Here is a 14,469-nt window from a genome sequence, read left to right as displayed (position 1 = left end):
TCTTTCTGACTTACTTCACTCTGTATGACAGACTCTAGGTCCATCAATGTCTTTACAAATGACCCAGTTTCATTCCTTTTTACAGTTGATATTCTATTGTATATATGTACCACACTGAAGAGGTATTTTGACATCCTCTGTCCACTGTCAGATGGTCTGGACAGGAAGGTCCAGGGTGAGTGTAACAGAAATTCAGGGCACAGAGTTATTTTGTGAATACGTCCCAGGTGATTCTGACTTAGGGTTGGTCTCTCACCTCAACATTTGCCTTGGACCAGGCCACTGAGCTGCACAAGGAGACAGATGAACAGCTACTGATACATTCAATTTGGGGAAACCCATGTTTGAGGCTCGAGGGATCTTGAGATTGGGAAGTCAATGATGAAACTCTTATTGTGCTTGGAAACTGAACTTGACTGGGGTGATGTGGAAGAGGTAGCTTGGTGTTCGGGGAAGGGAAATTCAGCTTGGAGGTGAGGGACAGATAATCCTGAAATTTCCTCCCTGGTTGTATAAAGACCTTCCTCATGTGAATAACCTGTCAGCTAAAATGCTCTTTTTTTTTTCTTTTGGATTTGTGACAGTGTCCTGAGCTGGCAGCAGACTTACCTTGACTTTCACTAGGACTCAGCTCTCATATTTTGGAAAACATGACCCTTGCTGGTAAGTACAAAAACCCACTTATGTTATGGGCACCACAACACAGGGTATTTCTGTACACATGTGTTTGTACTTACATGTGCACAGAGAAGATAAAAGGCTGACAGGAAATGCACCTAAGGGTTCAAGAGATTATCTCTAGGTGGTGGGTGGGATCATAGCTGAGCTTTTCTTCCTTCGACTCATCTGAGTGTGTTTTTTGTTTTCTACAATGGCTATGTAATATTTTTGCAGTTAATTCTGCTTTCAATTTGTAAAAGGAAATGAGGGGTGAGTTGCAGCAGTGGGAGTGGGGAAGGGATGACAGGAGCACACACCAGGGCCTGGAGGAGTTGGGTTGGGCTGGACTCAACATATCAGCTCTAGGGACTTCCCTGGTGGTCCAGTGGTTAGGACTCCTTGCTTCTACTGCTGAGTACCCAGGTTCAAGCCCTTGTTGGGGAACTAAGATCCTCTAAGCTGAGTGGTGTGGAAAAAAAAAAAATCAGCTCTAAACGTGACCTCCTGGTTATCAAACCCTCTGCAGACACAGAGTGACCAGATGGGGGTGGGGATATGTGTCCAGCCCTCATGGAGAGACACCAGCCATTTTGGCTTTGACCACTGCATTGGGATGATCAGGGAAGGCTCACAGCCTAACCTTGTCACCCAGGGAAGGACAGGACCACAGGAATGGTAGTGGCCTTCTTTGCCCTCACAGAAGTACCGCCAAGCACCTTGAGAATGAGTGTGTGTTGCCTCTATCCTAGAGTGAAAGGAATGGAATATCCTGGGCACACGGGGGGAAATAGAGAGTGAGGTCCAGGGTGCATGCTGGGGTGAGGGCACTGGTGCTTGGGGTCCATGTTGTTGCTGTTACTCACTCAGTAGTGTCCGACTCTTTATGACCCCCATGGACTGTAGCCCGCCAGGCTCCTCTGTCCATGGGATTTCCCAGGCAAGAATACTGCAGCAGGTTGCCATTTTCTTCTCCAGGGGATTTTCCCTGACCCAGGGATCAAACCTGCATCTCCTGCAAGTCTCCTGCATTCTTTATCACTGAGACCTGGGAAGCCATTTGGGTCCATACCTGCACGCATTTTTTTGTGTTCAGTATCACAAAGGGAGATGATGCACTGGAGAGAGGATAGGGTCCTCTGGGAGCTCTGGCAGGCTCAGGTTCTCACAGGTGGGCAGAAGTGGGTCCAAATCATACACAGGGATTCTAAAGAGAGCTGCTCAGGGCAGAAAGGGCTGCGTCACTGTGCAAGGGTCTGGGTGGTTTGGGTGCCTCTGTGGAGCCTGGTAACCCCTGGGGTCTGGTTTCTGAGTCTAGGAAGGGGGTTGCCCTCTTCACCTGTCCATGTTTCCACAGCCTACAAGGAGAAGATGAAGGAGCTCCCACTGGTGTCCTTGTTCTGCTCCTGCTTCCTGGCCGACCCCCTGAATAAGTCTTCCTATAAATATGAAGGTACATGAGGGCCACCGTTGGGGGACTAAGGACTGAGGCTTCCTGTAGCTTGTCTCCAGGAGCCCAGCATACCCACCCTAGTTTCCTGAGATTCTGCCCTACATCACATTTTCTTTCCCAGAGTCAGTAAAGTCACCGCAGCTGATTCTGGGGGGTCTACGTGCAACGTGATGGCAGGACTGGGGCTGCGACCTGGGGGACCAGACAGCAGCTGAGGGTCTGAGTCAGATCCTCTCAGAGTGCCCTTGATCTCAGCTTTTGTTCACTTGTGTGACAAACAAATGTGGTGGAAGATGCAGAGGCCAAGTAGACAGAGAGTCTGCCCTCAGGGACACCTAGCCTAGAAGAGGGACAGTCATGTGTCAATCACCAGACAGCCTGGCCCATTGTCTCTTTAGTGAAGGGTCGAGAATGCTCTGAGCCAGTCCAGAGGTGGAAAGGGACTTCTGTGCTTTGGCCACCCGAGGAGTTTCTGGGATGGCCGTGTTGCCCGAGCCCTGTGACAGGCACCAGGATATGGACAAGGAACAGTGATTGGCCATGTCCTGACTGAGGGGGGTTGGTGGTTGGGGAAGCCAGTTCAGTTCAGTTCAGTCGCTCAGTCATGTCCAACTCTTTGTGACCCCATGAACCGCAGCACGCCAGGCCTCCCTGTCCATCACCAACTCCCGGAGTCCACCCAAACCCATGTCCATTGAGTTGGTGATGCCATCCAACCATCTCATCCTCTGTCGTCCCCTTCTCCTCCTGCTCTCAATCTTTCCCAGCATCAGGGTCTTTTCAAATGAGTCAGCTCTTTGCATGAGGTGGCCAAAGTATTGGAGTTTCAGCTTCAGCATCAGTCCTTCCAATGAATATTCAGGACTGATTTCCTTTAGGATGGACTGGTTGGATCTCCTTGCAGTCCAAGGGACACTCAAGGGGAAGCCAGGTCACCTCTTAATTTCCTGGGGCTTAAAAGAAAGGTATGGGTTTGCTCTGGAAATGAGAGATGGGAATGCTCGGGTCATCTGAGATTGTTTTTTCTGTTTAGGCTGGTGTGGGAGACAGAGTAGGAGAAAAGATGAGAGCCAGCGGAGAGACAGTGCTGACTGGAGAGAAAGAAGAGAGCAGGGTAGGAGAGGGGCGGGGGAAGAGGTCTGCAGGCTGAGCATCAGATCTGTAGTGGGGTGAGGAGTTGACGGGCAGTGGGTGGTGAATGCCTCCACGTGCACAAATTTGAAAGTGAACATGTTAGTCGCTTAGTCGTGTTCAACTCTTTGCAACCCCATGGCTGTAGGCCATCAGGCTCCTCTGTCCATGGAATTTCCCAGGCAAGCCAGTTTGAGCAAGAGCCCAGCTAATGAGGGACCCTTGTGGCAGAAGCAAAACAAAGGCAGTTGCTATAGCCATGATTAGAAATCCCCTGTCCTGGGGCTCCTGCTCTTAGAGCCAGAGACCCTCCAGTGGCTGCCCACTCCAGCCCCATCAGAGCCCAGCAAGCTTGGGTGCCATGTTCAGGACAGACCCAGAACCCTGGCCTTTGGTCAGCCTTGGGGACCCTGGCCGTCCCTCATATGTGTGCATGCTTTAGGGGGACCCGTATGGTCTTCAAGAAGGGGTGAGCAGCCCCTTTTCTGTTCTCTGCAGCAGACACAGTGGACCTGAACTGGTGTGTCATTTCCGACATGGAAGTCATTGAGCTGAATAAATGCACCTCCGGTCAGTCCTTTGAAGTCATCCTGAAGCCACCCTCCTTTGATGGGGTGCCTGAGTTCAATGCCTCCCTCCCCAGACGGCGAGACCCATCGCTGGAAGAAATCCAGAAGAAACTGGAAGCAGCTGAGGAGCGGAGGAAGGTAAGTGGCTGTCCTTTTCTTCCCTGTCAGGGTGTGATGGGGAGGAAGTTGAAGAAGGCAGGTGGTGGTTCTGGGCTGGAGTCAGGTCACCACCAACCTCTAGATATGAAGGCAGCACCTCCAGATACCAGGAAGGGAATGAGACACTGTGGAGAGAAACAAAGATGTAAAAGCCCCAGGTGTTTAGGAGCTTGCTTAGGGGAAGAAGATGCTATATTACATGCCTCCAAGAGGTAACCTTATAGTGACCTGGGCCAACACTAAGTATTTAAGGAAAGGCTGGACAATTAAGGAAAGGGGTCCTTAACTGGGAAGGGGGAAGATGGTCATGGCATGGTATATTGGGTTGGTCATAAAGCTTGTTTGGGTTTTTGGTTAGTGCTTACGACAAACCCAAAAGAATTTTTTGGCCAACCCGATACTTTCACCCCTGGTGTGCCTTCCTTGCTTTCTAGGGATTCTTATGGCCCAACTCCAATGCCGTTTCTGTATAAGCTTTCCTTCATCTTTGAAGCTGAAAATGATGATCACCCTTGAATTCCTATAGCACTTCATTTCTGCCTCTTAAGGCATATGTCACACGCTAGCCTGGGTTAGAGTTATTTACATATGATTTGTCTCTACTAGACTTTTTTTTCTTTCCCAAGTTGCTAGAATAGTGCCTGCTACACTGTATCTGATCACTTTTTTGTGAATGAATGAATGGATGGATAGAGGGATGAATGATGGCAATGAGAAAAAGAGGACTGAGAGCCCAGTGGGAGAACCCAAGAAGCACCCTTGCTTCCTGCCAACAGGCCAGGGGTCCAGGCTCAGGGAGGTGTGCGCTCTGGGTGTGCAGCTCTTAAGTTATGACGATAAAATCACACTCTGGCTTGCTCACCTGCAAGGGCCTCCTTTTCCCTTCATGCTCTCCTAGTACCAGGAAGCAGAGCTCCTGAAGCACCTGGCAGAGAAGCGAGAACACGAGCGGGAGGTGATCCAAAAAGCCATCGAGGAAAACAACAACTTCATCAAGATGGCAAAGGAAAAACTGGCCCAGAAGATGGAATCCAATAAGGAGAACCGGGAGGCCCACCTTGCCGCCATGTTGGAACGGCTGCAAGAGAAGGTAAGAGGTCTCGGATTGGAGAGGAGACTCCTAGGACTCGCTCTTCCTTCTGCGGCAAGTACAATGGACATGCCTATCATTTCAGGGAGCAAGTAGCCTCAGGCAGGAGTGGCCACATTTCTGTTAGGTTAGATCCTTAGAGAGTTCCAAGGGATTACTTGGGAGGTGGCAGGCAAGAATCATAAACTGAGCCAAGAACCATGAACCAATGAACCAAAAACCATGAATTCCTTGGGGGGATGAATTGCCCAGCTATACAATTAAAATTTCTCATTGTCTGAGGGAGATTAGACCTCTTATCTTCCAGCGAAAACTTGCCGAATGCTTTTGTACATTCCTGGCTTCATTCTTAAATGCCCTGATTTGATTTAATGAAAGATGCTGACTTGAGCTCTTGGCTTGAGGCCAAGGGCATGACCAGCTGAGCTGCCCACTGAGCAGGAAACATGATCCTCTCCAAACCTCTTGATGTGTGCTGAGTGAGTCACCGTTCTCTCCAATATTCTGCCTTTTGTCAATAAACCTAACGATGTCACCTGAATATGAGAAACGTGAGAGACTGGGGTTGGTCCCGTGTGTCAGCAGAAGCACAGCCCATACTGCTGAGAACATGCTGGCCTCGTTTCCTGAGTCCCAAGGCTGCCCCAGTTTCTCCTGCGGCTCCTGGGAGAGCTCCAGCTCTGTGTTTTATTTCCAGGCGCCGCCTGCCGCGCGGTGACTCCCGGGACCCGATCGGTGGCCTCATCCCATGGTGAGCAGCGTGGTCTCCGCTCCTTCCTGCCCATCCACCTAAAGTCTCAGGCCCTTGGCACAGCTACTAGAAAGATCTGGTTTCTTCTCAGGGGATCTGGATGTTGTGTAGGCCCTGCAGCTGGCCAGCATGTGGCAACCCCCATCCACTCTCTTTCTCCATCCTTTGGGGGGCAACGAGCCCTCCATAAGTACCAGATGGGAGGGAAGTGTTCTGGGTCTGATTTCAGGCTTCCTCAGTTATTGAGAGATGGGTAGGAACAAACTCTTGCAGGAAAAATAAACCAGGGATTGGGACAGGATGTGGCCTGGGCACTCAGGCTAAACCTGAGACAAATACTGAGGATAAAGCCATGATATGTGATTTGAAAGACTGCAAAACACTTTTATTTCATCATACCCCTATCCTCACAATGCGATGAGCAGAACGGGCATTATCCTTATTTTACCAGTAAGAATCCATGTCAGAGGAAGGTCCAATGACTTGCCCAGGGTCACATAGCCACTAAGCAATGGAGCTGGGAACAGGACTGAGTTCTTTGACTATGAGTCTAGGTGGCTCTTTCTATGCTTGTTTCAGGGAGACCAGACCACAAGCATCCTGCCAGCCTTTTGTCAGACAGGGAGCCACTTGGAGGCCAAGGAAAGGGAGTCCAGGAACCTAGGGATCCATCAAGTGAGCGGATATAGGGAATAGAGAGAGGTTCTGAGCTAGAGAGACTGGGAGAGTCCAAGGTCTGGAGGAAGAGCTGTGGGGATGAGATAAGCCTCAAATGAGCACGATGTCAGAGCAGACGTTTGGGTGGGCCTCACTCCTCTGGGTTCTTGATCCCTCTTCACTTTTGCCCACTAATAAAGACAGAAGGTAGGATGAGATAGGTGTGTGGTGTCTGCTCTGCTAGGCAGGAACACCTATAACAATGGCTCTGCATCAGTACTTGTGTGAGTCACCGAGCGTCAGCACCAGACTTACCTGGTGTAAAGTTGAAAACTACAGGTATTTGGACCCTAACCCCAGACCCACCAATCCTGGCTCTCTAGGGATGGCCTAAGGACCTCAGTGTTTTTTTTTCATATTAAATTTTTTTATTAGAGTATAATTGTTTTACAATGTTGTATTAATTTCTGCTGTATAGCAAAATGAATCAGCTATACGGATACATACAACCTGTCTCTCTTGAGCCTTCCTCTCACCTCCCCTCCATCTCACTCCTCTGGGTCATCACAGGGCACTGAGCTGAGCTCCCTGTGTTATACAGCAGCTTCTCACTAGCTATCTATTTCATGCATGGTAGTGTACATGTCAGTGCTGCTCTCCCAGTTCATCCCACCCTCCACTCCATCCTCCCCTGTGTCCATGTAGGGCCTCAGTTTAATAAGCTTCTAAGATCATGCTGATATGTGGCAAGGTTGAGAACCCCTGCCCTAGATGTACCATTCCCCATGCTTTCTCCAGGGCCATGGAAAGTTCTAGGGTCTCTCCAGGGACAGATCTGTAGTCATAGGGTACCTCCTGGGACCTTGGGCTGCCTCAGTGGGTCTCCCCCAGGCTGATTCATACCTGGATGTGAATGGATAGAAGGCTCTGGCAGAGACACGCTTTACTGAGCATCTATTATGTGCGTGGTGCCAGATGAGGAACTGGGAGATACTAATACAAAAAGGAAAAGGCATGCTCCCTGCCCACAAGGAGGACCCAGATGTCTTCACCATGAGCAGGGATGGAAGGTAGACATGAAAAGCCCTAGAGGTGAACCCCAAAATCACAAAATTCTAGAGGTAAAAGAGCTTCCTTTCCATTTGTTGTTTAGTGGCTAAGTCACGTCTGATTCTTTGTGACCCCACAGACTGTAGCCTGCCAGGCTCTGTCTGTGGAATTTTCCAGGCAAGAATACTGGTAGCCATTTCTTCCTCCAGGGCATCTTCCTGACCCAGGGATTGAAACCAGGTCTCCTGCATTGCAGGTGGATTCTTTACCACTGAGCCACAGTGATGTCTGTGGCCCTCCCTGAGCCTGATCAGTGAAGTGAGTTAGCCACGGCCACACAGCTGATGGGCCTTTGAAGTCAGAGCCCATTGTTTGGTTTGATGATGCTCAGAAACAAAGGGTGCTTCCCTGGTGGTTCAGACGGTAAAGAATCTGCCTGCAATGCAGGAGACTAGGGTTCAATCCCTGGGTCAGGAAGGTCCCCTGGAGAAGGGAATGGCAACCCACTCCAGTATTCCTGCCTGAGAATTCATGGACAGAGGAGCCTGGCGGCGAAACAAAGAGTTGGACACCACTGAATGACTAACACTCACTTTCAAGAAACAAAAGAAGATTCTCTATCATACTTTGTGGAACTGAACATTTTCCAAAATCCTTTATATGATTTATGCTTTATAAGCCCTCGTCTTTCATCCAGGGGCTCAAGACAACCTTCACTAAAGAGATGGACTGGAGACACAAGGGCAGTCCAGTTGCCTGTGTGTAGGGGCCATCTGCAGTGAATTCTCCTGAGCTACTCCTGACATTAGGTCAAGCAGTGTAATCAGTCCCCAGACGGCCAGGTGAGGGTGGCAGAGGCTGGTGGTCCCTGCCAGATGGGTCCCCCAGGGAAGTTGTTCCCAGGTAACGAGCATCCTGGGGCCAGAGGCACCAGCAAGCTCCCTCACCTGTCTCCTGCCAGGCTCACCTGCCTCCTCTGGTCCCTTCTCAAGATGCCTTTGCAGACCCTGCGTGTCTCTTCCTGTGGTGGCCAGTGGTGACCACACTGTTTGCTTCGGCCCTCTATCCCCTCGGTATCCCTTTATCCCGGGGTAGTCGGTGTGACCCGACCTTTTCTCTCCCTTCCCTCCCAGGACAAGCACGCAGAGGAGGTGCGGAAAAACAAGGAGCTGAAGGAAGAGGCCTCGAGGTAAAGCCCAGAGGCAAAGAAGTTTCCAGAATGGCCAGACAGCTCCAGCAGCTCCGCAGTTCCGGAGGCAGCCTGGCCCATTGCTGGCTGCTCTCCCAGCACTGGGGTTTGGGGGGAGGGGGGTGGCCAGGGGCGTTTCCTCTGCTTTTGGTGTTTGTACATGTAAAGAATTGACCAGTGAAGCCATCCTATTTGTTTCAGGGGAACAACGATGGGGTGGGAGAGGGGAGCGAAGGAGAGAGGTGGGGAAAGAGAGATGGAGAAGGACTCGTGGACATTGCAACCCAGCCCAGGTCAAATCCTAGGCTTTTCTTCACAGTGACCATTTGGGCACCGCCTTGAAGGAAGTTAACAACAGGCGGAAGAATTCCCAGCAAAGGGCAGAGCCCTGGGTGGGACGAGGGCTGCGGGGCGTGGCCAGAGACGCCAGCAGCGAGTGGGGGGCCCTGTGATGGGGGGATGAGGTGTGAGTGCGTGCGTGTGTGTTAATCATTATCTTTTGATCATCATGACCAACAAAGAAACATTTCCTCCAAGTCTCCAGTTCTTTATTTCCTGAATATGTCCTTTGTGTAATTTATAGAATGTTCTTGAATTTGGTTTCCCCCCATCAGGGGCCAGATGCCCCCTTATTTCTTAGTTTGACCATCTGAGGTGCTGGGTGAGGATGGTTGAGACATGCCATTCTTTGGCATTGTTTGATTTTTCTTCTTCATTTTTACCCACCATTCCCCTCGCCTTTCCTGGGCTGTCCCATGTTTTATTGAGTGCACCGAATTGATAAAATTAATCTTCCTTTGCATGGATTGACATTCTAAAGTGGTCTCCAAGAAGAAAGAGGGCTTCCCTGGTGGCTCAAATGATAAAGAATGCTCCTGCAAGGCAGGAGACCTGGGATCGATCCCTGGATTGGGAAGATCCCCTGGAGAAGGGAATGGCTACCCACTTCAGTATTCTTGCCTGGAGAATTCCATGGACAGAGGAGCCTGGCAGGCTACAGTGCATGGGATCGCAAAGGGTTGGACACAACTGAGTGAAAGAAGGAAGAAGGAAGTCTGCCTCACGTGAAGGGTATGAGGTGCTAGGTGGTCACAGATAGTGAGCAAGTGAGGAAATAAAGTTTGTTAGTGGAAAGCAGAGAGGATCATTTCATGATTCAGAACGTGGAACCACAGCTGGGAAAGGGGTCTCCCTACTCCTCTCCCTGCAAACAGAGGGGTGGGGATTTCCTGTGTGTGAACAGGGTCCCAGGGCACCTTGCCATCCTGTCCTTCCCACTGTCTTACACAACTCTGTAAATACATCTTTTTTCTTCCCACTAGTGGCACTGCAATTTAGATTCATTTAGAATAGGATAACAGGAGGGATCAGAGATGTCATTTTGTAATTGTGTGGCAGGAATTTTGATTAATACATGGAGCGGACACAACACTTCCTTTGAGTGGGTGGAGACAAGGATGATAGATTTGCACCAAGAGTATGTCCACACCACACTCAACATCTGAGTGTAAGTGACAAACCTGCTTATGATTATCTAAGCTCAGAACTCAGTTTTACATATAAGCACAAACTCCCTCCCACCCCACCATGGTGGCTTTTGCAGGAATGCAGTCCCTCTACTGTGCTGGTCTTAGGTCTTTAGCCCTTGATCTATCTCATTCCTCGGTGCTTTCTCCTTGGCTTTTGAGTCCTATTCTTCTCCATTTACTCTGTCCTTGGATTTAATTCTTTTCTCCTGCTCAGCACCTTCTCACAGACAAGAGGTTAATTTGAATCCACTCTGACAAAACTTAAAAGCAAGCTTTGAAAAAAATCACACTGCTTTCAAGTAAATTATAGGTATGCCAGAACAAAGTCCAAACTGAGCCCAACAATGTAAAATTAAAAATATCTGGTATCTAGTAAAAATCTACAAGGCATACAAAGAAGAAGGAAAATATTGCAGATAATCAGAAAAAAAATCTGTGGAGGCAAGTATAGAAAGGAAAACTTTGATGGAATTAGTAGACAAAGATTTTAAAATAGCCACTAAAATGTGCTTCAGATATATAAGGAAGTAATAGAAAACAAGAAAGAAATGGGAGATATATAGAAAAAGACCAAATGGAACTTCTAGAATACAAAAATATAATATTTGAAAAAATTGCACGTATACACTGGATAGGATTAGTGGCTGGTTAGTCAAAAGAAAGCTTGAAGACAAAACCACAGATATTATTGAAGCTAACTACAGAGTGAAAAGTACCAAAGAAATGAGGAGGGTAGCAGTGATCTGAGGAATAAGAAAAAAAATGTTGCAGCACACGTAAAATTTGAAGAGAGGAGAGTACAAGGGAGATGAGGGAGCAAAAAATTATTTTAAGAAATAATGGCTAGCATATTTGAGATTTCATAAAATGTATAAATTGGAGAAGGAAATGGCAACCCACTCCATTATTCTTGCCTGAAGAGTCCCATGAACAGAAGAACCTGGTGGGCTACAGTCTGCAGGGCCACAAAGAGTCAGATATGGCTGAAGCTACTTAGCAGCAAAATGTATAAATATCAGATTTTTAAAATCTCAACAAACCTCAAGAAGAATAAACAGAGAAACAACACCAACATACACCCCAACCAAATCGTTGAAAAACAATGATAAAGAGAAAAATTTTCTCCACCTCCCTGCAGTTTTATTGAGATATATTCAACCTACAGGACTGTATAAATTTAAGATGTTCAGCATCATGACTTGACTTACATATATTGTGAAATGATTACCACAATATGTTTCAGTTCAGTTCAGCCGCTCAGTCATGTCCGACTCTTTGCGACCCCACGAACCGCAGCATGCCAGGCCTCCCTGTCCATCACCAACTTCCGGAGTCCACCCAAACCCATGTCCATCGAGTCGACGATGCCATCCAGCCATCTCATCCTCTGTCATCCCCTTCTCTTCCTGCCATCAATCTTTCCCAGCATCAGGGTCTTTTCCAATGAGTCAGCTCTTCGCATGAGGTGGCCAAAGTATTGGAGTTTCAGCTTCAACATCAGTCCTTCCTTCCAATGAACACCCAGGACTGATCTCCTTTAGGAGGGACTGGTTGGATCTCCTTGCAGTCCAAGGGACTCTCAAGAGTCTTCTCCAACACCACAGTTCAAAAGCATCAATTCTGCTGTGCTCAGCTTTCTTTGTAGTCCAACTCTCACATCCATACATGACCACTGGAAAAACCATAGTCAACATTTATAATCTCATATAGAAATGCAAAACTTATTCATAGTGATGAGAGCTCATAAGATTTGCTCTCTAAACAACATTCAAGTATACCATGTTGATAATTACATTACATTACCTTAACCCTAATGGGTTTCTCTAGTGACTCAGTTGGTAAAGAATCTGAGTTCTTTACCTGATTCAATCCCTGGGTCAGGAAGATCCCCTGGAGAAGGAAAAGGCAACCCACTCCAGTACTCTTGTCTGGAGAATTCCATGAAAAGAGAAGCCAGGCAGGCTACAGTCCATGGGATCGCAAAGAATTGGACACGACAGTGTGACTTTCACTTTCTCTTTTCTTTTCACCATAACCCTTAATTATATAAACACTCCAATTACAAAGCATAGACTGCTACATCAAATAAAAAAGCAAAGTCCAAGGTATTTGCTAGCTACAGTGGGTTCACTTTCAATATAAATATGAAGATAGGTTAAAAGTAAAAATAATAAATAAAGATATGTAATGTAAGCACCAATCAAAAGAAAGCTAGGGTGACCACAGTCATATCAGACTAAGTAAGATTTCAGAACAAAGATCATTACTAGGAATAAAAAAGGACAATATATAATAAAGGAGGCAATTTATCAAGAGAAAATAATTGTAAATGCTTGTGCATCTAATAACAGAGCTTCAAAATACATCGGGAAAAGCCTGATAAAACTGAAAGCAGAAATAGTTGACTAGCTTGACCACCTAGAACATTATCTCCAACAACAGTGGAGTATACATTCTTTTTCAAGTACACATGGAATTCATCAAAATGTACTAAATTCTGGGTCATAAAGCAAGTGTCAAAAAGTTCAAGAGAATGGGAATCATACAAAATAAATTTTCTGACTCTAGGGAATTAAAACAGAAAATTAGTAACAGGAAGATCTCTGGAAAACCCCCAAATACTTAGGAGTTAAACTACACACTCTAAATAACCCATGAGTAGAGGCATAAATCATACAGAAAATTAGCATGAAAAAAAGTGAAAGTCGTTCAGTCACGTTTGACTCTTTGCAACCCCATGGACTATACAGTCCGTGGAATTCTCCAGGCCAGAATACTGGAGTGGGTAGCCTTTCCCTTCTCCAGGAGATCCTCCCAACCCGGAGATTGAACCCAGGTCTCCCACTTTGTGGGTGGATTCTTTACCAGCTGAGCCACAGGGAAGCCCAAGAATACTAGAGTGGGTAGCCTATCCCTTTTCCCGTGGAACTTCCCCACCCAGCGATTGAACCCAGGTCCCCCTCACTGCAGGTGGATTTTTACCAGCTGAACTACCAGGGAAGCCCCAGAAATTAGCATACTTTGAACTAAATGAAAAAATCACAATACATCAAAAATTTTAGGAAACAGCTAAAGAAATGCTTAAAGAGAAATTTATATTTTAAGTGCTAATATTAGAAAAGAAGGAAGATTTCAGATCAACAATCTTAGGTTTCACCTTAAGAATTTAAAAAAGCAAGAGCAAATATATCCAAAATAGCCAGAAGGAAAACATAAAGATAAGAGCAGAAACCAATGCAATTAGAAACAGAACGACATGTAGAGGGTTAACAGGAACATGAAAAATGCTCAACATTGCTAATTACTAGAGGAACAATTGTGCAAATAAAAGCTACAATGAGGTTTTAATATCACCTCACACCCGTCAGAATGGCCCCATTAAAAAGTCTACAAATCATATTTTGGTTAGCTTTCTGTGATTGTGGTATTCCTTCTGAAGGTTGCAGGATTGTATTCTTGCTTCTTCTGTCTGCCCTCTGGTGGATGAGGATAAGAGGCTTTTGCAAGCTTCCTGATGGGAGGGACCGGCTGTAGGAAAAACTGGGTCTTGCTCTGGTGGGCAGGGCTGTGCTCAATAAATCTTTAGTCCAATTGTCTGCTGACGGGGGGGACTGCACTCCCTCCTTGTTAGTTCTTTGTCCTGAGGCGACCCAGTCCTGGAGTCTGCAGGCTCTATGAGACAGACATCCAAGAGGACTTATGTCAAGACATACCTCCCAGCACTGCCGCTTCCAGTGACTCTGTCCCCGCCGAGGGCCCCTGCCAACCTATGCTTCTGCAAGAGACGCTCCAACACTAGCAGGTAGGTCTGCTCAGTCTCCTGGGGGGTCACTGCTTCTTACTCATGGGTCCTGGTATACACAAGATTTTGTTTGCGCCCTCCAAGAGTCTCTGTTTCCCCTAGTCCTGTGGAAGTTCTGTAAGTCCTGATGGCCTTCACAGTCAGATTCTCTGGGGATTCCCTGTCCCTTTGCTGGATACCCAGGCTGAGGAGCCTGATGTGGGGCCTAGAACCTTCACAATAGTGCAAGAACTTCTTTGGCATTATTGTTCTCCAGCTAGTGAGTTGTCTACCCAGTGGGTATAGAATTTGACTTTATCATGATTGTGCTTGGTCACTCAGTCATGTCCAACTCTTGAGACCCCAGGGACTGCAGCCCCCCAGACTCCTCTGTCCATGGGGATTCTCCAGGAAAGAATACTGGAGTGGGTTGCTATATTGCGCCCCTCCTAA

General features: G+C 47.4%; 1 protein-coding gene across 3 annotated transcripts; it reads left to right on the top strand.

The window, feature by feature from the left end:
- The first annotated feature begins 650 nt into the window (after nt 1-650).
- Nucleotides 651-8,710, top strand: STMN4 (stathmin 4). 3 transcript variants are annotated; one of them, XM_081522924.1, is made up of 6 exons: nt 651-663; nt 2,015-2,110; nt 3,144-3,224; nt 3,740-3,948; nt 4,868-5,059; nt 8,651-8,710. In XM_081522924.1, exons 1-6 carry the CDS (start codon nt 651-653, stop codon nt 8,708-8,710), a joined length of 651 nt encoding a protein of 216 aa, XP_081379050.1. The 3 variants fall into 3 exon arrangements, with proteins under 3 accessions (XP_081379050.1, XP_081380496.1, XP_081379768.1); XM_081524370.1 differs by lacking the exon at nt 3,144-3,224 and having other exon boundaries at nt 3,743-3,948; XM_081523642.1 differs by lacking the exon at nt 3,144-3,224.
- Nucleotides 8,711-14,469: the final 5,759 nt, after the last annotated feature.

Source organism: Giraffa tippelskirchi, chromosome 1 (assembly GCF_054371585.1).
Source record: "Giraffa tippelskirchi isolate mGirTip1 chromosome 1, T2T-mGirTip1v1.2.pri, whole genome shotgun sequence".
Classification (NCBI taxonomy): Eukaryota; Metazoa; Chordata; class Mammalia; order Artiodactyla; family Giraffidae; genus Giraffa; species Giraffa tippelskirchi.
The sequence above is the reverse complement of the archived record's forward strand: the minus strand, read 5'-3'. Positions and strand labels throughout refer to the sequence as shown.

Coding starts and splice junctions, on each gene's coding strand:
- STMN4 (XM_081522924.1), top strand. Junction 2,111..3,143: donor GTCTTCCTATAAATATGAAG/GTACATGAGGGC, acceptor TTTTCTGTTTAG/GCTGGTGTGGGAGACAGAGT. Junction 3,949..4,867: donor CAGCTGAGGAGCGGAGGAAG/GTAAGTGGCTGT, acceptor ATGCTCTCCTAG/TACCAGGAAGCAGAGCTCCT.